This window comes from Anguilla rostrata, chromosome 1, assembly GCF_018555375.3.
Source record: "Anguilla rostrata isolate EN2019 chromosome 1, ASM1855537v3, whole genome shotgun sequence".
Taxonomy (NCBI): Eukaryota; Metazoa; Chordata; class Actinopteri; order Anguilliformes; family Anguillidae; genus Anguilla; species Anguilla rostrata.
The window spans coordinates 69,200,692-69,224,513 of NC_057933.1; the positions used below are offsets into that span (position 1 = coordinate 69,200,692).

General features: G+C 51.7%; 1 protein-coding gene across 35 annotated transcripts in view; it reads right to left on the bottom strand.

Moving 5' to 3' along the window:
- Nucleotides 1-4,056: 4,056 nt before the first annotated feature.
- Nucleotides 4,057-23,822, bottom strand: part of LOC135264845 (cingulin) — a 35,152-nt gene continuing 15,386 nt past the window's right edge. For 2 of the 35 annotated variants that reach the window (XM_064354082.1, XM_064353770.1), the window contains exons 6-22: nt 22,416-22,534; nt 22,016-22,148; nt 21,436-21,648; nt 19,964-20,112; nt 18,430-18,550; nt 17,491-17,703; nt 17,154-17,375; nt 16,470-16,718; nt 13,643-13,813; nt 13,232-13,393; nt 12,222-12,311; nt 11,776-11,859; nt 11,502-11,620; nt 10,866-10,974; nt 9,743-9,906; nt 5,953-6,623; nt 4,057-5,920 (exon numbers count right to left, since the gene is read on the bottom strand). In XM_064354082.1, the coding sequence (XP_064210152.1) occupies nt 6,479-6,623; nt 9,743-9,906; nt 10,866-10,974; nt 11,502-11,620; nt 11,776-11,859; nt 12,222-12,311; nt 13,232-13,393; nt 13,643-13,813; nt 16,470-16,718; nt 17,154-17,375; nt 17,491-17,703; nt 18,430-18,550; nt 19,964-20,112; nt 21,436-21,648; nt 22,016-22,148; nt 22,416-22,534 (2,463 nt within the window). In that variant the 3' untranslated portion in view covers nt 4,057-5,920; nt 5,953-6,478. Of the gene's footprint in view, nt 5,921-5,941; nt 6,624-9,742; nt 9,907-10,865; nt 10,975-11,501; nt 11,621-11,775; nt 11,860-12,221; nt 12,312-13,231; nt 13,394-13,642; nt 13,814-16,469; nt 16,719-17,153; nt 17,376-17,490; nt 17,704-18,429; nt 18,551-19,963; nt 20,113-21,435; nt 21,649-22,015; nt 22,149-22,415; nt 22,535-23,822 lie in introns of all 35 variants that reach the window. The other 33 variants (XM_064353987.1, XM_064354006.1, XM_064353853.1 and 30 more) reach the window with 33 other exon arrangements.

Here is a 23,822-nt window from a genome sequence, read left to right on the forward strand (position 1 = left end):
GCTTTCAAAAAGGCGAATACGTGACTCTGTTTCAAAGATTACATTTTAGCCAAACTTCTTGAAAATGATAAATGTGACCACAAAATTCCTTTGCTGAAAGCACAGGGACAAAAAACTTAATGACACGTAGGTACTCAATTTTGATTACGGTTACTTTGGCATGAAGAGGTGATCAATCCCAAGAGGAGCAAAGAAACTTTTAATGAAATGCAGTAAAAGTCACACCTCATCCTTTTTAAAAGTAACATTTTTTCCCTCAGGCTGCGCTGCTTACGTATTTGTGTCGTTGACACAATCGGAATGGGCAAGGGTTTGGAATGTGAGAATGAGAGTCACATGAGTAAGCGCTCCGGCACTTCATATGTAAAAATATCCCGAGTACTGCACTTCATTCCGTTCAATATATTCCCGTATCATCCTGAAAAGGCACACAATATACTCGAGTAATATATTTACACCGTCACAGTTATACAATTAAAGCGGTTAATACACACATGCTCGCATACGCATGCCTCGGACAATGGATGGCGTGGTGGCGCAGCGAGTATCACTGTCGCCTCACAGTACGCGTGCACCGAGTCCCGATCCCGCGTGGGGTTAGTGTGTTCTCCCCGTGTCCGCGTGGATTTCCTCTGGGTACCCTGTATTTCCCCCCCCCCAGTCCAAAGGCACGGACGTTAACTGGAGAGTCTAAATGGTCCTTGGGGTACGAATGTGTGAGTGAGTGGTGTGTGTGGACCCTGCGATGGACTGGCAACCTGTCCAGGGTGTATTCCTGCCTTTCACCCAACGCCTGCTGGGATAGGTTCAAACATTACCCTGATTAACCCCCATTGCCCCGAACAGGAGTAAGCGGTTTACAAAATGGGTGAACAGACAACTACAACAAGAAATACCTGGGCACATCCAATGCCAAACACAACTACTGACATATCTGATGTTTAATTAATGCTCTTGGTAAACACCCTTGTCCCGAGGGACGTATTGTACAACACTCACATTCTTACACCGGCACGTACACGATCAATGCTGCAATTCCCAGCCATTGCCCAAGCCCAAGCTCGTAATCGCAATGTTTTTGGAACGAAAACCCCTTTGACCACTTGTAAGTTTCATATGTAAGCAAACGCACAAATTCATATTTTAGTTTCAGATCCTCCCTCCCTCGGTCACAATGAACACCTGTGAAACACCAAAAAAAAATGTTTTACTGATTTTTTTTATCTCCTTCTTTTATATTTTTACGATGCTCAGTTCAGTGAAATGACACTGGATGATGGGATTTACATTAAGCCCGTGGTGAGCAGAAAGGAGGCAAACACTGGAATGCAGTTTTTTTTTAAAAACAAATTGCCTCAGCTGTTGTTGTGACTCAGGCTCAAGGCCAAGCCCGTGCGATCAGAGGCACTTGCGACTGCAGCATTTGTGAAGGTGAAAACACACCCGCGGTTAGTTACACGTCATCGTGTTTTGACCGGCGTGTAGAAACAACAGCCGTTTCAACACGGCAGCTATTACCCTCCGCAGAGACGATACTGCAGCCCACTCAGAGAGGATGTCCCAGGTTTTATCATGGGAAAATGGAGACACAGGAAGCTGAATTTTTCCACCTTGTCACAGTATGAGACTCAGTGATGTAGCACAGATGCAATCTGTATTAATACATAGCGTTCCACTACAGCTATACAGTGCTCGGATGCAGTACAAAAATGTAGGCCTAAATATCCTCCATTGTGAGAAACTTTTTTCCCCACAGGGGACAAATAAATACCAAGAAGCAGGGTGCGCTTCAAACCTGCGTTCCGGCTGAATTGCTACAACTGCTGGACTTACACTCGGCCGGACTGTGCAACGTTACATTTTTCGAAATCATACAACCAAAAAAAAAAACCAAAACGCACCATACTTCATCAAAAAACACGATGCCGCACACGCGCCTATTATTTTGCCTAACGCACAGAGCTGAGGCGATGGCGGTGTGGACGTCTGAAGCGTGACGATAAAATAAATTTAAATCCTTCACAGATGGCACGCTGAAGCTCGATGCCACGAACGTTCGCGAAGCCAAATGCAGGCTTACGTGTGCTTGGAGAGCCGGGGTGAGCTTACCAGCGTGTCTGGCGAGAGCTAAAAAGTAATAAAATCGTGATGAAAATCAGGATGAGCGGAGTGCGTTCTTGGCACGTTTGTAGTATGCAGGTGCACCGTGAAGCACCCCGACCGGTTCGGATGAAAACGCTGGTATTAACCCGGCATTGCTTGCTGCCCACGTGAATACTTGCTAATTGTTTGTGCTCATTAACTCAGGTCACATGGAACGTCGCAATGGGGGCAAGAAGCCAAGATGAGCGCGCAGCGTCTTCACGTGGGGGGGAGAAACGGGCCACGTTCACGTATCTGATTGTTTCAAAGACAAAGGCCCGAGCGCTCTATAGTCAAGGAACTGACACTAAACTCCCTCCCCCCCCCAGTCCAAAGTGCAGAACTTATCTCAAACGACCTAACAGCGGCCCACCTGCTCCCAGAGACTCCTTTTCATTTTTTTATTTCAAACGCAGCACGTTACTGACCGGACCGTTGTGCGTCTGCCCCAACACGCCCCAGCCAATCGCTGCTGGTGGGGCCAGCGGAGCGTGTCACTGGGGCATTATGCTGGGGGGGGGGGGGTGAGATGGCAGACAGGTAAATGGCAGTCTGGAGGAGGACAGAGCAGAGGCAGTAATCCGCCGTCTGCCTCTCCGCTCCTCCTCAGGCGACAGAGGGAGGGAAAAATGGAGGAGGGGACAAAGAAAGTGCCAACAGAAGGGGGAGACTCAATTAAAGCGAAGGCGAAGACGCGTAATAAGAAGGCAGAGAGACATTACAGCGCCTCAACGTATAATTACCGGCAGCGCGGAGACGAGGTACATCTTGCTGTACGTGAGAAACGCCGTGCAATTTTACATCCAGGCGCATAATTACGCTACGGCTTATGAGGGCTCGTTCAGCACACGCTGAACGGCTTTCTGTCCTCATTGTAGTGAGAGAAAGCACCCATAATCCTCCTCTGGAAACCCGCGCACATTTCCCTAAAAGAAAAAAAAGAAGAAGAATGAAGAACTGGATAAGCGGGTGTGCGTGTTCATAATAGAAATTATTTGCATTATTAACGCAGACAGAGACTTGAGGAACCTGACTGTGTGGGTGCACATTTTTTTGTGGTTCTCCCCTGAAAGAAACTCCCAAGCCCACACCGGTTCCCCCGCGCCTCAACGCTGCCCGCACAAAAACACAATGAAGGGGCGTGGTTGTTTTTGGGCGAAGGTGCCAAAACATTCCAGAGACGTACGCTCAGACCGCGTCGCCATAGCGAAGGCAGCCCTTCGCGCGGGGAAACCCGCCGTTTCCACGGTGGCGGGACGAACACGTGCGAGCCGCTACGGAACGCCACGAGCTCCCGCTCGGCCGTCATTACATAAGAGCGCCGGCTCGGAGGAGCGCCAAGCCGCGCAACGCGGACGAGGCCCAGCGAGGCCCAGCGAGGCCCAGCAAAGGCCCAGCGAGATTTTTTTACAGTCTCTGGCCCAGACGCCGCGGGCGTGCCCGCCGGACCCAGCTGGAGACGGGCCGGTTCGCCCGGCGCCGGTGTCTGGATTTGCGTGTCGGAGGCGTGCGCTCACGGCCCAGGTGACAGGCGGGCCCTTTGATGCGCGCGGGCAACGTGCGAGAGGCGCTCAGGGAAAATGCAAATTCAGCAGGAACGCGCAGGTCGCGCACGCACAGTGCAGACTCTCACACACGCACACAGCGCGGGTCCAAGACCCGCAGGTGGGCAGAGTCTGACCTGCTGCTACACAAGGTGTGAGCGCTCGCCAAGGAAGACATAACCAGGCATCTGAATCTGGGAGGAACAGACGACTGACAGGGGACACTTATAAAGAGTAAGAGAGTGAGAAAGCAGTAACGTGGGAGTGGGAAAGAGTGAAAAGGATAGGGCAGCAGCGTGAGACTCCAGAACCTGGTGCAGACCCTTCTGGCCTGCGAAATGAACACTACAGACAAAATTACATTGATGCATTTTTGTTTGTTTTGTTTGCCGAGTTTTATAAGAAGGAAAATGCAAACAAAGTTGACGGATTGCAAAAATACCAATTCACAGTTGAAATTATCTGATCTAACAATTTTGTACCTTTCTCCAGCATAGAATCATTAAAAATCACATAAAAAAGGATTACTTTTCACATAATTGCATATGCACAAATAGTTTTTTTTCCAGAGAAATGAACCAAATTATTGCAGCAATTGATTAAATCTTGTCCAATAATTTCAGTCTTTATCAATCAGCTTAAAACTAGCATCATTTTACATCCGAAGAATCTATTTAAATAACATCATTGTTTACAAAATCATTTTAAAATACATTGGAATAATTACTATAAAAATAATCTTAAGGCATTTGAGTGAATATATATTTACAAGTAAATGTTCCACTGAGGAGAATTATAAGGAATGCATAGAAAGTGTACTTAGACTTGTAGAAAGGGTTCAAAAAAAAGACAGGCGTCAGACAAAGTGAAAAGACACAGAAACCGTATATAACACACTCCATATAAAACATACACATGATATCCATACTGAATGTGTTGTGCCGACAGCAGACACTTATGTCAGAATAAGAGAAACACAAGGCCGTCTCTCTTGCGGTGCTATTTTCAGTCCGTGATAAGACCTGTTGTACAGATTACATTAGCTACAACACTTGAATACGGTGCGCAGTACACAGATAATAGTTTCTAAATAGTATTCTGTATTCATAACACATTCCTGACCTTCCCAAGCAAGGACATGTTTAAAAAATCCAAATACAAGCATATGATACTGAACCAACTTGTTTGACCCTAATTGTTCAATGCGCTTGCAGTATTTCAACTACAGCAAGGGCCACAGCTGGGCTTGAACCGGTTTGAGCCGAATGGCGGATTCAGGCAAACCAGACAGCACGCTTCATACACGGCAGATACAAAACAAGCTGCGTGTGACAGAGAAACAGAGAGAAAGAAAGAGGGAGAGGGAGAAAAAGAAAAGGCAAAAGAGACAGAATGTACATACACCTGCTCCATACGTTGCCCTAATGGAAGCGAGTGTGGGCGGTGGTCAGGTTGTGTGCTGCTGGTTCAGTCATACTGTACAGACCCTCTGAGTGCACTGCTAACGCCAAGTTACGCAAGAGGTCTGCCCCTCAGAGTTACTAGCCTGTAGAGTATGGAGCAGCTCTTGATGGTCAGAACTGTGTTGGGACTCTCTCTCTCTCTCTACCCCTCCCTCTCTCTCCCTTAGTGCAATGTTCCTTTAGTGAAGTATCCACTGTGCCTTCCCCCAGCCACCTGCCCTTTCAGTCTCTCTAAAAGTGCTGTACAACTGCAGCATAATTAAACACAGTTCCAGTGCACTTCATATACCCTTAATCCATGCAGTGTACTCAGTACCTTTAATCCCCTCTCCCTCCTTCACTCCCTCAGTGTAGTGTACTCTGTGCCTGATTATTCCTCCCTCAGTGTAGTGTACTCTGTACCTGATTATTCCTCCCTCAGTATAGTGTACTCTGTACCGGATTATTCCCCCCTGTGTAGTGTACTCTGTGCCTGATTATTCCCCCCTCAGTGTAGTGTACTCTGTACCTGATTATTCCCCCCTGTGTAGTGTAGTGTACTCTGTACCTGATTATTCCTCCCTCAGTGTAGTGTACTCTGTGCCTGATTATTCCCCCCTCAGTGTAGTGTACTCTGTACCTGATTATTCCCCCCAGTGTAGTGTACTCTGTACCTGATTATTCCCCCCTCAGTGTAGTGTACTCTGTGCCTGATTATTCTCCCCTCAGTGTAGTGTACTCTGTGCCTGATTATTCCTCCTTCAGTGTAGTGTACTCTGTGCCTGATTATTCCTCCTTCAGTGTACTCTGTACCTAATTTTAACTTGCCTCAGTGTAGTGTACTCTGTACCTGATTATTCCCCCCTGTGTAGTGTAGTGTACTCTGTGCCTGATTATTCCTCCCTCAGTGTAGTGTAGTGTACTCTGTGCCTGATTATTCCCCCCTCAGTGTAGTGTACTCTGTGCCTGATTATTCCCCCCTCAGTGTAGTGTACTCTGTGCCTGATTATTCTCCCCTCAGTGTAGTGTACTCTGTGCCTGATTATTCCCCCTCAGTGTAGTGTATTCTGTGCCTGATTATTCCCCCGGTATGTATTCTGTGCCTGATTATTCCCCCCTCAGTGTAGTGTATTCTCTGCCTGATTATTCCCCCCTCAGTGTAGTGTATTCTGTGCCTGATTATTCCCCCCTCAGTGTAGTGTATTCTGTGCCTGATTATTCCCCCCTCAGTGTAGTGTACTCTGTGCCTGATTTTAACTCGCCTCAGTGTAGTGTACTCTGTGCCTGATTTAAGTCGCCTCAGTGTGCACTCTAGTTTGTTCCACTCTCCCCATCTCTCTGGTCAGCTCATTAGCAGGAGCTGGTCTGCAGATGGCTCTCAGTCAAGATGGAAGTGATGCTGGAGGGGTCATAGAATCCGTCTTCGTCGTCATCTTCCTCGGAGCTCAGAGCGGAGGAATCCAGAGCAGGGCGTCGTGACTGCTGTACCTTCCGCCTGTGAGAAAGGACAATGGTGACATCAGCTTTGATACTTTCACATGCTATGATGCAACATACATATAACATTTCATAAGCATTTCTTTTAAAACCCACTTCACCCACTTCATATCCCAAGAAATGAATGTCTGATGAAAGTGTTCACAGTGTAAAGGAAAATGGTGCCCTCTGCTGGTGAATCTGGCAACGCTTCGACAGAGACGAGGACACAGCCCCGGTTTCATACTCAACCTAAATATTTTATAACGACAGACTTTTCATATTTTCTGGGCTCATATAGTAAAATAAAATCCAATTTAGCAGTTGTCTACCCAATTCTGTGTTCTTTTTGTATTTTCTTGGGTCGGTTCAGTAACGTCTTGTCCGTTTTGTGCAATTTGCACATGTAAACAATGTACACGTCACAAATAGCTTTATATCGGGCTAATTTAGGGAATAATGACAGTTCAAATACTGTTCCCTGCGGGACTCCGTGTTCCTTGGCACCATGCTCAGACTTGATCCTTCCCCACAACTACAACTGCACCTTGTAATCTCCCCTGAAGCCAACTCATTCAGCTTTGAGGCAACTGCTTAATTTACTACTGCGGTAATTGGGGTTTAACGAGTTGCTTATGTGGGACTTTGCCAAACCTTTTTTTAAATTCAGGTTTTCAACCATTCCATAACATCCACCGTAGATCAGGAAATGTATGTAGTGTAACCTTTCCCTGGATTCACCTTACACTGGCTACTGGCCTTCAGTTTCCTCGATTGGGTTACTGGCCTCTAGTTTCCTTGTCTAGCTCACTGTCCTGTAGTTTCCTTGATTGGTTTACTGTCCCGTAGTTTCCTTGTCTAGCTCACTGTCCTGTAGTTTCCTTGATTGGTTTACTGTCCCGTAGTTTCCTTGTCTAGCTCACTGTCCTGTAGTTTCCTTGTCTGGGTCACTGTCCTGTAGTTTCCTTGATTGGTTTACTGTCCCGTAGTTTTCTTGTCTGGGTCACTGTCCTGTAGTTTTCTTGTCTGGGTCACTGTCCCGTAGTTTTCTTGTCTGGGTCACTGTCCTGTAGTTTTCTTGTCTGGCTCACTGTCCTGTAGTTTTCTTGTCTGGGTCACTGTCCTGTAGTTTTCTTGTCTGGGTCACTGTCCTGTAGTTTTCTTGTCTGGGTCACTGTCCTGTAGTTTTCTTGTCTGGGTTACTGGCCTGTAGTTTCCTGGATCCTCCTATATTTTTTAGCCTGTATCCTAGTCAGCAGGTATGTCTCCATTCCCAAACATTTACATAAAAACACTTCTTGGCAGTTACTCTGGCAGTTGCCAGCCTTGACTCACTCAACACCACAATATCACCACACATATGCTAATGAATTAGACTGGAATGTCCTCATACAAACAAGGTTCTGACATAGCAAATGCCAGAAAGAACACACATTCGAACAGATGCGGCTGAGATTTCTTAAAAAAATCAGCGATGAGTTCACAAAATGCAGTTCAGTACCAGGTAAATGCAAACACTCCACTTGGGAAAAAAATAAAAAATAAACAGGACAGAGAACCCGAACCGTTTGGCACACGGCCTTCTTCAGTGAAAGGGTGTAAACACACACACACACACACACACACACAAACACACACACACGCACGCACGCACGCGGCGCTGGGACAGTCCTGGATCAGCGGCTCAAGCTCCGCCCCTGCCGGCGCGGCGCAGCGATTCTCTCGGCCAATCGATCTTCAAAGCGGGGAGGACCAGCGTTCCGTGCCGCACGCGCCCCCCCCCTGTCACATGACTCTGACCCGGTCTGGTTTCGCTCACGCGCACCTGGGCCCTGCTTTGAAACGCGCTCGGGCGCTGATGGGCTCAGCGTTCCGCGCCGCCGAGTTTGGCAAACGCTGGGGGCCTGTCAGAGGGGCGCGGGCGGGCACGGGCCGGGGCTCAGCTGGAGCCGAGCCTACAGGCCTCTTCCTGTCCCGGCGTCGGTGTCGCTCAAAACGCCGAAACCATCTTTATCGCGTCTTAAGATAAGAGACCAATCTGCCCTCATCTGCTCTTTATCTGATCGTGTGTGTCTGTATGCAGTTCACACCCTTCAGGGGCCTGATAAGGTTCCGCTCCGTGGATCTGCCCTCCGGCCGCAGCCAAATAATCTGGTCCAATCAAAGGGGACAGACGCAGGAGAAGAGAAATACGACGGGGAAGCGCTGCAGAGAGAGGGGGAGTGTAAGGGGAAAAAGAGGCACATGGGGAGCATAAATTGCAAACGTTGTGTTCATGTGTATGCAGCTCTAGCAGGGCAGCAATGTGACGAACTGACTTGCGGTAAAGGTGGACTCCTATGACAGTGCCATTTTGAAAGTCACTGAGCTCTTCAGGACAAACCCATTTTACTGCCAATGACTGTCAATGGAGATTGTGTGGCTGTACGCTTGATTTTATGCACCTGTTGGCAATGGGTGTGGCTGAAATAGCCGAAACCACTGATTATACGGGGTGTCCGCATAGTTTCGGAGCGCTGTAAAAGGGGAGATGCAGGAGCAGTACTGACACTGTTCATATCTGAGGGAGGAGCTCAGTAAAAGGGGAGACATTGCAGTACAGACACTGTGTTCATATCTGAGAGAGGAGCGCTGTAAAAGGGGAGATGCACGGCAGCACTGACACTGTGTTCATATCTGAGAGAGGAGCGCTGTAAAAGAGGAGATGCACGGCAGCACTGACACTGTGTTCATATCTGAGAGAGGAGCGCTGTAAAAGAGGAGATGCACGGCAGTACTGACACTGTGTTCATATCTGAGAGAGGAGCACTGTAAAAGGGGAGATGCACGGCAGCACTGACACTGTGTTCATATCTGAGAGAGGAGCGCTGTAAAAGAGGAGATGCACGGCAGCACTGACACTGTGTTCATATCTGAGAGAGGAGCACTGTAAAAGAGGAGATGCACGGCAGTACTGACACTGTGTTCATATCTGAGAGAGGAGCACTGTAAAAGAGGAGACGCAGGAGCAGTACTGACACTGTGTTCATATATGAGAGAGGAGCACTGTAAAAGAGGAGACGCAGGAGCAGTACTGACACTGTGTTCATATCTGAGGGAGGAGCACTGTAAAAGGGGAGACGCAGGGGCAGTACTGACTTGAGCTCGGCCTCCAGGGAAGTGAGGCGGGCCTGCAGCGCCTCCTTCTGCTCCAGCTGCTCCTCCATGTCTCTCACAGCCTTCCTGCGCAGTCCCTCCAGACGCTCCATCTCCCCCTCGCCCTCATCCACCTGCCTCTTCAGCGCCTTCACCCGCAGGGCCAGCTGGGGAGAGAGGGGCACAGAGAGGGACAGAGGGGCACAGAGAGGGGACAGAGGGGGGACAGAGAGGGACAGAGGGGGACAGAGGGGGACAGAGAGGGGACAGAGGGGGACAGAGGGAGGACAGAGAGGGGACAGAGGGGGACAGAGAGGGGACAGAGAGGGGACAGAGAGGGGACAGAGGGGGGACAGAGAGGGACAGAGGGGGACAGAGGGGGACAGAGGGGGGGGACAGAGAGGGGGACAAGAGAGGGGGACAGAGAGGGACAGAGAGGGACAGAGAGAGGGGACAGAGGGGGGGACAGAGAGGACAGAGGGGGGACAGAGAGGGGACAGAGGGGGACAGAGAGGGACAGAGAGGGACAGAGAGGGGGACAGAGGGGGGGACAGAGAGGGACAGAGAGGGGGACAGAGGGGGGACAGAGAGGGGGACAGAGAGGGGGACAGAGAGGGGGACAGAGGGGGACAGAGAGGGACAGAGAGGGGGACAGAGGGGGGGACAGAGAGGGACAGAGAGGGGGACAGGGAGGGGGACAGAGAGGGACAGAGAGGGACAGAGAGGGACAGAGGGGGACAGAGGGGGGACAGAGGGGGGGACAGAGAGGGACAGAGAGGGGACAGGGAGGGGGACAGAGAGGGACAGAGAGGGACAGAGAGGGACAGAGGGGGACAGAGGGAGGACAGAGGGGGACAAAGGGGGGACAGAGAGGTACAGAGAGGGACAGAGGGAGACAGAGAGGGACAGAGGGGGACAGAGAGGGACAGAGAGGGACAGAGAGGGGGACAGCAGGTGGGACAGAAGAGGGGACAGACAGTGGCACAGCAGGGGGACAGACGGGGGGACAGAGGTGTAGAGAGGGGACAGAGGAGAACAGCAGGGGGACAGAGGAGGGGAAAGTTAGTGCATGCCTGTTTGTTTGCGTGTGTGTGTGTGTGTGCAAGGTGTGTATGTATGTGTGTACCTGGTCTCTCTGATCAGTGTGCTGTTGTCTCTCTTCATCCAGTGTGATGCTGAGCTCCTTCAGCTTCCTCTCAGCACGCCGCTGCCCCGCCAGCATGCCGTTCTTCTCCCTGCGACACACACACACGCACACACACACACACAGCACCGTCACACACTTCAGCTGTGTCATCACACACAGCACCGTCACACACTTCAGCTGTGTCATCACACAGAGCACTGTCACACACTTCAGCTGTGTCATCACACACAGCACCGTCACACACTTCAGCTGTGTCATCACACACAGCACTGTCACACACTTCAGCTGTGCTGTATGCGCTGTGCACAGTGTGCTGTATTGCTCTGTATGCGCTGTGCACAGTGTGCTGTATTGCTCTGTATGCGCTGTGCACAGTGTGCTGTATTACTCTGTATGCGCTGTGCACAGTGTGCTGTATTGCTCTGTATGCGCTGTGCACAGTGTGCTGTATTGCTCTGTATGCGCTGTGCACAGTGTGCTGTATTGCTCTGTATGCGCTGTGCACAGTGTGCTGTATTGCTCTGTATGCGCTATGCACAGTGTGCTGTATTGCTCTGTATGCGCTGTGCACAGTGTGCTGTACACTCTGTGTGTTGTGTCTCAGTGCACTGGTACCTCTCCTCATTGCGCAGACGCTCCTCCAGCTCCTGCACTTTGCTCTCCAGCTGGGAAACCCCTGTAGAGGAGCGCGACTGGCCCTCCATGTCCGCCAAGCGCGACCTCAGCTCCTTCATCTGCAGGAGACCCAGGGGTGATCAGTACCATACAAACACACACACACACAGAGAGACTCACAAACATGCGCACACATACACACACACACACAAACACGAACGCATGCACACACACACAAGCCCACACACAAATGCATGCAAGGGGCACAGTGGACCTGTCTCTCCAAGGCGATCTTGTCCAGCTCCAGGTCCTGCTTGGACGACTTCTCCTGCATCAGCTCAGAGCGCAACTGATCAATCTGAGAGAGAGAGAGAGAGAGAGAGAGAGAGAGAGAGAGAGAGAGAGTATGAAGGGAAGACAGAAAGAGAGACTGTATCAGGTAGGGGACAGACTGCTGTAGAACACTGAAGAGTACAGTCAGTACAGACACTAATACAGACTGCTGTAGAACACTGAAGAGTACAGTCAGTACAGACTGCTGTAGAACACTGAAGAGTACAGTCAGTACAGACACTAATACAGACTGCTGTAGAACACTGAAGAGTACAGTCGGTACAGACACTAATACAGACTGCTGTAGAACACTGAAGAGTACAGTCAGTACAGACACTAATACAGACTGCTGTAGTTAGGGTTCCGGAATGTTCCGGGGGTCAGTACCTGGTCCCGGCTGCGTGTCATGCGGTCAGTCAGCAGCTCCACGCTGTTCCTCTCCTCGTCCAGCTCCAGCTCCAGGTGCTTCACCTTGTCCTGGCACACAGACAGACAGGCAGTCAGAGACACAGACAGGCGGACAGACAGGCAGACGGACAGACAGATACACAGACAGACAGACAGTCAGAGACACAGACAGGCAGACAAACAGTCAGACAGACAGACAGACAGAGACACAGACAGACAGAGACACAGACAGGCAGACAGACAGACAGACAGACAGACAGACAGACAGACAGACAGATACACAAACAGGCAGACAGACAGTCAGATAGACAGAGACACAAGCAGGCAAGGCAGTCAGACAGGCAGAGGCACACAGACAGACAGTCATACAGACCGACACACAGACAGAGAGGCACACAGTCAGACACAGACAGACAGAAACACAGACAGTCAGACAGCCAGACAGAGGCAGAGAGGCAGACAGACAGTCAATCAGACACAGACAGACAGAGACACAGACAGTCAGACAGGCAGACAGAAGGGCAGACAGAGACACAGTCAGACAGTCAGACAGACAGAGACACAGTCAGACAGTCAGGCAGACAGAGACACAGGCAGAGAGACAGAGACACAGGCAGACAGACACAGACACAGTCAGACAGACAGACAGAGACACAGGCAGACAGACAGAGACACAGGCAGGCAGACAGACAGAGACACAGGCAGGCAGACAGACAGTCAGACAGACAGAGACACAGTCAGACAGACAGACAGAGACACAGGCAGACAGAAGGGCAGACAGAGACACAGTCAGACAGACAGAGACACAGACAGACAGACAGAGACACAGGCAGGCAGACAGACAGAGACACAGGCAGGCAGACAGACAGTCAGACAGGCAGACAGACAGAGACACAGACAGACAGACAGAGACACAGGCAGATGAGCCGGAAGGTGAAGCCCGCCCCTCTGCAGACTCTCTCTCTCTGGGTCGCCCCCACAGCGCTCACCTCCAGGCCCCGGATCTCTCGGCTGCGGTCGGACTGGGAGCCCCTCTGGCTCTCCAGCTCCCCCTCCAGGTTTTTCACACGGTTGGTCAGCATGTCCTTGTCCAGCTGGGCGTTGTCCCTCTCCTCAGTGCAGGCCAGCAGCTCCTTCTTCAGACGGGACACCTGGGACACAGCGCATCGTCATGGAGACGTATGTTTGGGGGGGAGAGCACCAGCTGAAGGCCGCTCAGCTAAATTTATGCCTCTCATCCAAAAAGCGCACAACCTGGAGTTGAGCGTGCCCAATAAAAAGAACTCACTTGTCCAGCATGCTCTTGAGCAAAACTACTGAACTACAACTGTGAGGAAAACATGTTGGCCTCCCCCTGGCAGCGTGTAAGAGCGCGAGTGAGTAAGAAAGGAGGCGCTCACCTCCTCCTGCAGCGTCCGCAGGCTGGCCTGCGCTCTCTCCTGCTCGGCCTGCCGCTCCTTGCCGTGCCGCTGCGCCTCCTGCAGCTCCCTCTTGGAGCGCTCCCGCTGCTCCTCCAGCTGGGCCTGCAGAGCCTGCGCAGACTGCCGGCTCTCTGAGGACAGCTGCTCCATCTGCAATGCAGACAGAGGGGTCACGCAAGGGTCACACAGGGGTCATACAAGGGTCGGAGAGGAGTCACACAGGGGTCATACAAGGGTCGGAGAGGAGTCGCACAGGGGTCAAACAAGGGTCAGATACGGGTCACACAGGGGTCGGAGAGGGGTCACACAGGTGTGTGGAGAAGAGCCCCTCCACCCTCCTGCCAGTTCACACTCACGGTCATCATAACAATGTTACATAATACCCATTTGTCATAGTTACTATATATATCCAGCTGCCAAGCAATAAAATGGGCATCATTCAAACCTGTATAACGAGCTGTATAATGAGAGGAGAAAAAACCCACTCCACTGGAATGGGTGAAACAGTTCTGCATGCACTGATCCGGTTCATTTCATGAGAAATGTTAACAGTCAGATAAGACTTAAGTGGAAAAGCTCTTCTGTGAACAGTACACCGGATGTACAGGAAGTACCCTGGAAGCCTCCAGTAGACCTGTGAAGGCAGATTCATCTCTTTTCTCTCTCTGTCCAATAACAGCCTTTAATGTGGGAGCACGGTAAACCTCTGCTTCTCAGTGAGAGACAGACTGAGCGAGAGACAGACTGAGAGACAGACTGAGGGAGAGACGGACTGAGTGAGAGAGAGACTGAGAGACAGACTGAGTGAGAGAGAGACTGAGTGAGAGACAGACTGAGTGAGAGACAGATTGAGTGAGAGAGAGACTGAGAGACAGACTGAGGGAGAGACAGACTGAGTGAGAGAGAGACAGACTGATTGAGAGACAGACTGAGTGAGAGACAGATTGAGAGACAGACTGAGTGAGAGAGAGACAGACTGAGAGAGAGACTGAGTGAGAGAGAGACTGAGTGAGAGACAGATTGAGAGAGAGACTGAGTGAGAGACAGACTGAGTGAGAGACAGATTGAGTGAGAGACAGACTGATTGAGAGACAGACTGAGGGAGAGACAGACTGAGTGAGAGACAGACTGAGGGAGAGACAGACTGAGGGAGAGACAGACTGAGTGAGAGAGAGACTGAGTGAGAGACAGACTGAGTGAGAGACAGACTGAGTGAGAGAGAGACTGAGGGAGAGACAGACTGAGTGAGAGACAGACTGACTGAGAGACAGACTGACTGAGAGACAGACTGAGTGAGAGACAGACTGAGTGAGAGACAGACTGAGTGAGAGACAGACTGAGGGAGAGACAGACTGAGGGAGAGACAGACTGAAAGACAGACTGAGGGAGAGACAGACTGAGTGAGAGACAGATTGAGAGACAGACTGAGTGAGAGAGAGACTGAGAGACAGACTGAGGGAGAGACAGACTGAGAGACAGACTGAGGGAGAGACAGACTGAGTGAGAGAGAGACTGAGGGAGAGACAGACTGAGTGAGAGAGAGACTGAGTGAGAGAGAGACTGAGGGAGAGACAGACTTAGTGAAGGAGAGCCGGATGGCGGCTGCAGCCTGTTCTCTATGCTCGATAATGTGCAGGGTCAGTGCGGAGCTGAAAGCCATCTCTCTGGAAAACTCCCAAAACCAACTCAAAACCCCTCATACAGACAGTATGCACAAAGACCCTTTTGTCCCTTTGGACACCAAGGGTAGAATAGTCCCATTGTCAGGGTGCAGGGAAGCACGTCGTGTGGAATAAGATCCAGCAGCAACCTTAAGAAATTCTTACCTAGGTTGGAAGACATACATGGAGACATGGCTGGCTGTGGTTGGCTTTGCCGCCTTAATTATGCCTAAAATAACAGCAATGGTATGATTGCTGGCCTTCATTAATCCACCAAGCTTGGTTAACTCTGTCAATAAGGGTGCATTCACAGAATAACAAGCTATCCAGTAATCACTGTTGCCAGCAAGCTGCACAGAAAACACTACACATGCAGCAGTCGCTATATTTAGCAAGCTGGCAAGCAATCAAAATATCTGCAATTCAAACGTGTATAATGAGCCAGAAAGACAATAACATTCCATTGAAATACGTGAAATTGTTCCGCATGCTCTGATTGGGCTCATTTCACGAGAAATGTCAATACAGTCAGATAAGAGTTCAGTGGAAAAGCTCTTCTGTGAAGAATAAACAGGAAGTAGAGCCTCCTGAAGACCTGCCGTTAAAGGCACCCTGCTCTCTTTCCTCTCTCTGTCCAAGAACAGCCCTTTAATGTGGTGAAACAGTAAACCTCTGCCTCTCATTAAGAAAGCATGGAGCAGCATGAGTGAGTGAGTGAGTGAGTGAGTGAGTGAGTGAGTGAGTGAGTGAGAGAGAGAGAGAGAGAGAGAGCGGCCTGGACAAGGAGACAGATCAACGACCGGTGAGAGGAGAGAAAGGACGGAAGAGGCAAGTGAAGACATGAAGGAGGGGTGAAGTGCAGGGACAGGGTTGTTGAAATGATCTGTACGGCAGTGAATGTAATATGAAGCATTTTAGTGTACATTTCCCAACAAAATGTGTGTGAGTTACAATAGCCACTGCATCTCTGCAACAACTGGAGGACAGGATGAAGGACTGAGCTGTTGGCCAAATGAACAATAACTTTCTTGAAATAATCCATACTTGGCAACCCAGCAAACAGCTCTCAGCAAGATGAACAGACTGTGCGCTGCTGGAGCGCGGCGCCCTCTGGTGGGCAGTAGCGTTAGCGCAGGCGCACACACCTCCTTGTTGGCCTTGTCCAGGGCGCGGTCCAGCAGCCTCTTCTGCTCCTCCAGCTCGGTCAGGCTCCGGCGCGCAGCCTCCTTCTCCCGCTCCCTCTCCTCCAGGCGGCGGGCCAGCTCCTCCTGCTCCTGCCCCAGCCGGGCGGAGGAGCGCCGCGCCTCCTCCAGCTGCAGCCGCAGGCTCCGGTTCTGCTCCTCCAGGACCTGCTCCGCCTCCTGGCTCTGGGAGGCGCTGGACTGCAGGCTGGCCTTAAGCGCGGAGGCAGCAGAGACTCATCATTTAAACCCATTTAATACCCCCTCTCTGGCCCGTTAGCATTCAAATGAGAAAGGGCTGTCGTGAAAATATTTACACGGCGGTGAAAAAAGCAGGAACAATGTCCAGCAATGCATTTTTTAACACATTTAACAATCAACACATTTAATCATTTTTATTAGCACCGTCATTACAGTACTAAACCACGGCACTAAACACTTAATGAACAGAGGGCAACAGTGAAAGTGACACAGAGCAGTGGCAGACCCGCCCCAGTGAGGCCCCGCCCCAGCGCAGCCCCGCCCCAGTGATGCCCCGCCCCAGTGGCAGCCCCGCTCCAGTAACGCCCCGCCCCAGCGCAGCCCCGCCCCAGCGCAGCCCCGCCCCAGTGACACCGCGCCCCAGCACAGGCCCGCGGCGAGCGTTACCTCCAGACGGGCCGCCTTCTCCCTGAGCCGGGCGCCCGAGTCCTGCAGCTCCTGCTGCGCCTCCCTGAGCGCGTGCAGCTCGGCCTGCGCGGCGGCCAGCCGCTCCTTATGCGCCTGCAGCTCCTGCTCCGCGCAGCCCTGCGCCTCCTGGTGGCGCTGCGCCTCCCTGCGCGCCTGCAGCAGCTCCTCCTGCAGCTCCTGCACCACCGTCGGAGCCGGCAGCTGGACACACACACACACAGGAGACAGGTCAGAGTCCGTCGCGAGCGTCTGAGCAGCCGGGGTAACCGACGCGGACAACCGACACGGACAACCGACAGCGCCCGCCGCCACACACCTGCTTCACTTTCTCCTGCGCCTTCGCCAGCTCCTCTTTGTCCCGCCGCGATTGGCCCTTCAGCCTGTCCGTCTCGTACTTCAGCTCCGCCTCCCGCTCCTGATTGGATTTCTTGAGGGATATGATCTCCAGCCCCCTCTTGTCGAAGTCCACCCTCAGCTTGTCCAGCGCGGACTGGGCCAGTTTGAGGTCTGCGAGGCAGGTCTGCATCTCCTGCAGGAGCACGCGTGGGTGAGGGACAGGAAGCTGACGTTTCCCACAGCCCGGTGAGGAGCCTTCAGTTTATTTTTATGATTGTTCCACTTTTCCTCCCCAGTTCGGAATGGCCAACCACTCTTCACACTTCAACGCTCATCACAAACACCGTTACAGATTCAAACTAGTGTGTCCTCCATACACCTGAGAGAAACAAGTGATGTGACACACATATGGGGCCTTTGTGGTGGTGGGCCATCAATCCCCTCAGGTGTAGCAGGTGGGATGCATTTCAGACGTTTTCAGGACCTCTAAGGGTGTTATCCCTGCATGAGTATGATGCACGGTGTGATGAAGTATTAGATGGGGACCTCTAGTGTATATGTACCTGCATGGTGAGAGGCATGGGTGTGTTGTGATTGTAGTGTGAGGGTGCTGTGTCTGTGTGAGGGCGTATGTGTGTACTGTACCTGTGTGAGGGCGCTGGTCTGTGGGGGGTTGTATGTGTGTACTGCACCTGTGTGAGGGTGCTGGTGTGTGTGTGTGTGTGTATTGTACCTGAGTGAGGGCGCTGGTCTGTGGGGGGGGGGTGTATGTGTGTACTGTACCTGTGTGAGGGCGCTGGTCTGTGGGGGGGTGTATGTGTGTACTGTACCTGTGTGAGGGTGCTGGTGTGTGTGTGTGTGTGTGTGTGTGTGTATATACACACTGATTAGTGGGGAGGGATGTATGTGTGTACTGTACCTGTGTGAGGGCACTGGTTTCCTTGGGGTCAGGAATCTGCTCCTTCATAACGTTCACTTTCTCCTGAAGCTCTTTCAGCTCTTCCTCAAAATCTTCCTTCTCCAGACGAGTCTGCAGCAGCCTATAACAAACACACACACACACACACACACACACACACGCACGCACACAATACCGTTACAAAACATGCAACCCGTTTCCCACCAAACAGGCAGCTGTTAGACAATGCATACACCCACTGACTAACAAGGTTCTAACAAATACACACACACAAAGACAGATAAACAGCACAAATTTAAACCACACCCAACGCACGCACAATCTACTCGCAGTTCGACACTCATACGCTGTCATCCGGTTGGAGAAATCTGCGATTAGTACTAGAATGTATGTGCAGAATCAAAATTTCGAAATACAATCCTTTTTTTTCCTTCTCATAAGCAATCAGGGCTAAGTTCTGACACTCCCTTTCAGGAAACTGGCTGTAATCTTGGTGGTGAGGTCAGATTACAAGTCAGACAAAAGCGCACAAAGGGTTTCGCTGATCCTCGGGGTCAATGGCAGTTAAAGCGCTCTGTCCCAACTCAAATAAAGGGAACTGAACGCTGAAGGGACACAGGTTAACATTTAACAGAGCGGAATTCCTCCACAAACAGAGAGACACAGGCCCGTGTTTAAACTTTGATTCTGTACTTTTCATTTCATTATAGTATCAGTTCAGTGATTCCCTTCACTCTGTTCAATGGGTGGGGGGGGGGGGGCTGCCACACTGTCTACAGGATTCACATAATCACAGGACAAAGCTCACAAATGCACAGTGATCATCACACATTACATCTCACTGAATTAATCATTTTCAAGACCAAAGCGACTTCAAAGAAAACACTGTCAATCAAAACGTTTACTAAATAATCTCCTTAGTTGACGTTATTGGACGATTATTAACGACACAAAGCCAAACAGAACCAGAGAGGCGAACGAGCTCTACGGACTACGCGACTACGGCTACGCGGCTCAGACGGCAGGAAGTGCGTGACCCTCACTGTGGCGCGCCGACGGGGGGGCCGTCCCTGCCGGAATGCAAGGCAAAAAAAAACAAAAGGAACATTCATTGTGGGGGGGGAGCAAACATCAGAGAGAAGGACTGTCTGAAAAACCAGGTCGCAGGTCAGTTCAATACATCTCAGATTGTACAAGTATTAAAAAAGGTATTAAACACTATGCATACAATAAAAATAAATTAAATTTTTAAAAAAAGCTTTGTTCTGCATGGGTTATTTCGGTAAAGACTATTTAATTTGACCAGACAATGGGAGATTGATACCAAAATTGACAGGAAGTACAATTAGCTGTCAACCTGACTGGTCTGAACCAATCACAGGCTTCTGCTGTTCACACTGAAACACAAAGGCTGGCCGGTATCGGTGTGACCGGTAGCACACGTTAGCTGAGCCCATTGTCAGGGCCCTGCTATCTCGCCCTCCCAGCAGTACTGTCGCCCCGTTGGGGGGGGCGGGGGGTTTGGGGGACTCACTGCTGCTTGGTGGAGCGCAGCTCCTCCCGGGTGGACTGGAACTGCTCCCTCCAGTGGCCGCCCTCCTCCCTGCAGTCCTCCAGCTGCTGCTGCATGGAGCGCATGCTGCTGTTGACCCGCTGCCGCTCGGCCTCGATGTGCTGCTGCGACTGCGCGGGGGGGGGGGAGAGAGGAGGAGAGGGGTGTGTACCGGAGCAAGGGAGGGAAGGAGAGAGGGAGAGAGGAGGATAGGGGTGTGTACCGGTGCGAGGGAGAGAGGGAGAGAGGAGGAGAGGGGTGAGTCCCAGAGAGAGAGAGAGGGAGAGAGGAGGAGAGGGGTGTGTACCGGAGCAAGGGAGGGAGAGAGAAGGAGAGGGGTGTGTACCGGAGAGAGAGAGAGAGAGGGAGAGAGGAGGAGGCGGGTGTGTGCCGGAGAGAGAGAGAGAGAGGGAGAGAGGAGGAGACGGGTGTGTACCGGAGCAAGGGAGCGAGTAGAAGGGACACGAGCATTCATCCTCGTGTCTGAGTGAGTGCATTTAGAGTTGGCTGCAAAAGGACTGCATCGTTTCATTATCAGTTATTCTAACTGCCGTGTGTAAGCTGTGCTGAATTTGCAGCCCATTTGCAGCCCATTTGCATTGTGGGATAGACGCTGATTTGATGCTGGAAGCCCTTTCATGTGCGGCCGTTTGAAGTGACGCTGGATCAGGGCCCCGTGGAGAGGGGGCAGGAAGCAGAGGCGGGGGGGGGAGGGGGGGGGGACGGGCAGGTCGCCGGGGCGCGTGTCCCGCTGCCTCTCTGATTCGCTGCCCTGCTGGGACACTGGCCTTTCATCATCACAGCGAATCGCAGCGAGTCACTGCGTGTCACACCCCCCCCCTCACCCTTTGTGAGCATTCTGCTCACTGTAAATCAGGGTTACACAGCACTGCGAGCTTGCCTTAGAGATCTGCTGATGATGTGTGTGCGCGTGTCTCTGTGATTGTGTGTGTGTGTTTGTGCGTCTGTCTGTGCCGGCTCATGTTTGTGTCCGTGCCTGTGTGCGTGCGAGTCTGTGTGTGACTGTGTATGTGTGTGTGTGTGTATGTGCGCGTGTCTCTGTGATGGTGTGTGTGTGTGTGTTTGTGTGTGTTTGTCTGTGTCGGCTCATGTTTGTGTCTGTGCCTGTGTGCGTGCGAGTCTGTGTGTGACTGTGTGTGTGTGTGTATGTGCGTGTGTCTCTGTGATGGTGTGTGTGTGTGTGTGTGTTTGTCTGTGTCGGCTCATGTTTGTGTGCATGCCTGTGTGCGAGCGTGCGTGTGTGTCTGTGTGTTCCTGTGTGTGTGCGCGTGTGTTGGTGTGTGTGTTTGTGTGTGTTTGTCTGTGTCGGCTCATGTTTGTGTGCGTGCCTGTGTGTGTGCGTGCGTGTCTGTGTGTGTGCGTGCGTGCGTGCGTGTGTGTCTGTGTGTGTGAGTGTGTGTGCGTGCGTGTCGGTGTGCTGGTGCGATCGTTACCTGGGAGACCTGCTCCATGCTGCTCCTCAGTCTCTCCATGTCCTGGCTGTACTGCTCCCTCAGAGCCTCGATCTCCCGGTCGTGTGTGGCCACCTCGTCCTTCAGCGCCCCCTTCAGGGCGGTCAGCTCCCGCTCCCGCTGCCGCAGGGCGTCCTCCTGCCGCTGCCGCAGCATGGCGGCCTCGGCCAGCTCCGCCCGCGCCGACATCAGATCCTGCAGGGGGGACAGGGCAGCGCAGGTCTCAGAGGAGCACACGGGTGAACAGAGAGAGAGAGGGACAGACAGGGAGAGAGAGGGAGGGATGGAGAGAGAGAGAGGGGGAGAGAGGGACAGACAGGGAGAGAGGGAGGGAGGGAGGAGGGGAGAGAGAGAGGGACGGAGAGAGAGACAGGGAGGGAGGGAGGGAGGAGGGAGAGAGAGGGGAGAGGGAGAGAGGAGAGAGGGACGGAGAGGGGGACAGACAGGGAGGGAGGGATGGAGGAGGAGAGAGAGAGAGAGAGAGAGGGACGAAGAGAGGGACAGACAGGGAGGGAGGGAGGAGGAGGAGGAGGAGAGAGAGAGAAGAGAGAGGGAGAGGTACCGCTTGCAGTGAGTCTGACTGAGCTCTGCTCTCTGACTCCTTCTTCAGTTCCTCCTGCAGGCCGGACAGTTGGTCCTCCAGCTGTCGAACCCGAGACTCTGCAGACTCCCTGTCCATCCGCAACTGGGTCAGTCTGGCAGAGGGAGAGAGCATGGGTACCTGCCACAAACTCACAAACACGCACACAGACCCCAACACAGAGACCCCAACACAGCAGCCATACGTACAGACACACACACAGACTCACAAACAGGCACACAGACACCAACACAGAGACCCCAACACAGCAGCCATACGTACAGACACACACAGATACACAGAAACACAGGTACATACACAGACACACACAGATACACACACACGTACACACACACGTCCACACGACCCCCCTCTTCCTTACTCAGTGTGTGTCTGGTGCATCTCGGTCGTCTTCTTGTCCAGCTGTTCCTGCAGCTGCAGGTTCTCATCCAGACAGTCCTCCAGCTCGGCCTTCAGCTTGAGGTCAGCGCTGGATGAGCCCTGAGACACAGAGCAGCACCAGTAGTAACAGCTTTCTTTACTCATTTCAAAGAGATTCTAAAGGAGAATTTTAACAGGATCTTCCTTGGGCTTCTATTCATTTAGGAAATGAGGCCTTGTCATCAAGGCTTTTTTGAGGAACTAAAAAGATCTCAAGAAATACACTAAGGAGAGCTGCATTGCTGCTTCAAGAGACATTTGATTTCTCAAGGTAAGAAATTTAAATAAATATAATGAATTATTGGGTGAACTATCCCTTTAATGGATAATATTCATGGCTAATAACTGGCTGAAAATGAAGGAGGAAGGACTATTTGAATAAATCCCCTGAGCTAAAACACAATGCATTTTTAACAGGCATTGCCTTTCTGCTGGTATGAAGCTTTCCACAGGGACACACAAACTGCTATTTACGTCCAGCAGGTGTGCAGTAAGCCTGTTATTACAGCGGGGGCAGTGCAGGTCTGCCCTGTTCCAGGGAGCAGGAGAGCCGTACCTCTGCGTGTGTGTGTGTGTGTGTGTGTGTGTGTGTGTGTGTGTGCACTGTAATTAAGGCCAGGGTAGGACCCAGGTCAAAGCCGGCATGTGTTTTACCCCCACAGTGAGTGGATACGGGCCCTGCTGTACCGGTGTGGCGACAGACAGGCTACACTAACAGGGCTCCGGTCCAGGGGGAGCGCCGCGTCCACAGGTGTTCACTCCAAACACGCAATTAGCCGCCCGCAGTTACGGAGCTCTTAAGTAAATCCTCGGGTCCTAATTAGGATTTCGCTAATTAGCTTTTCCACTGGAGACGGGATGCTAAAGCCCGCGTGAAGCAAACGGTGTTTGGCTGAGCTCTCCCTGCTAATTAACGCCCCGCACACGTGTGGCGACCGTGCCGTACGGGAGGGCCGGGCTCCTCGGGCTGTGTGTGATTGGCTGGTCGGGACGGCTCCAGAAGGGCGCTGAATGCTCAATGGAAGGCCATTCTCCGATTTTCTCATTTTCTCATTAAGAGCTGGAACTAGATTTAATTGAGGTCGAGGAAATGGTTCGATCGGAAGGCACAGACGGACAGCGACTGACACAACTACAGAGCCACAGGCAGCACTAGAGTGACTGACAGACAGCACCGCAGAGGGACTTAAACAGACCTTCTGACAGACAGACACTGCAGTTGTTTTCCATGAGCAAGAACGTCCATTAATCTCCGTTCAGTACTTAAATCACAACGATAAAACCGTGACATCATCTTCATTAACAAACAAAAGCGAACATCCATGTCATGCAAACAAAATAAATTAGC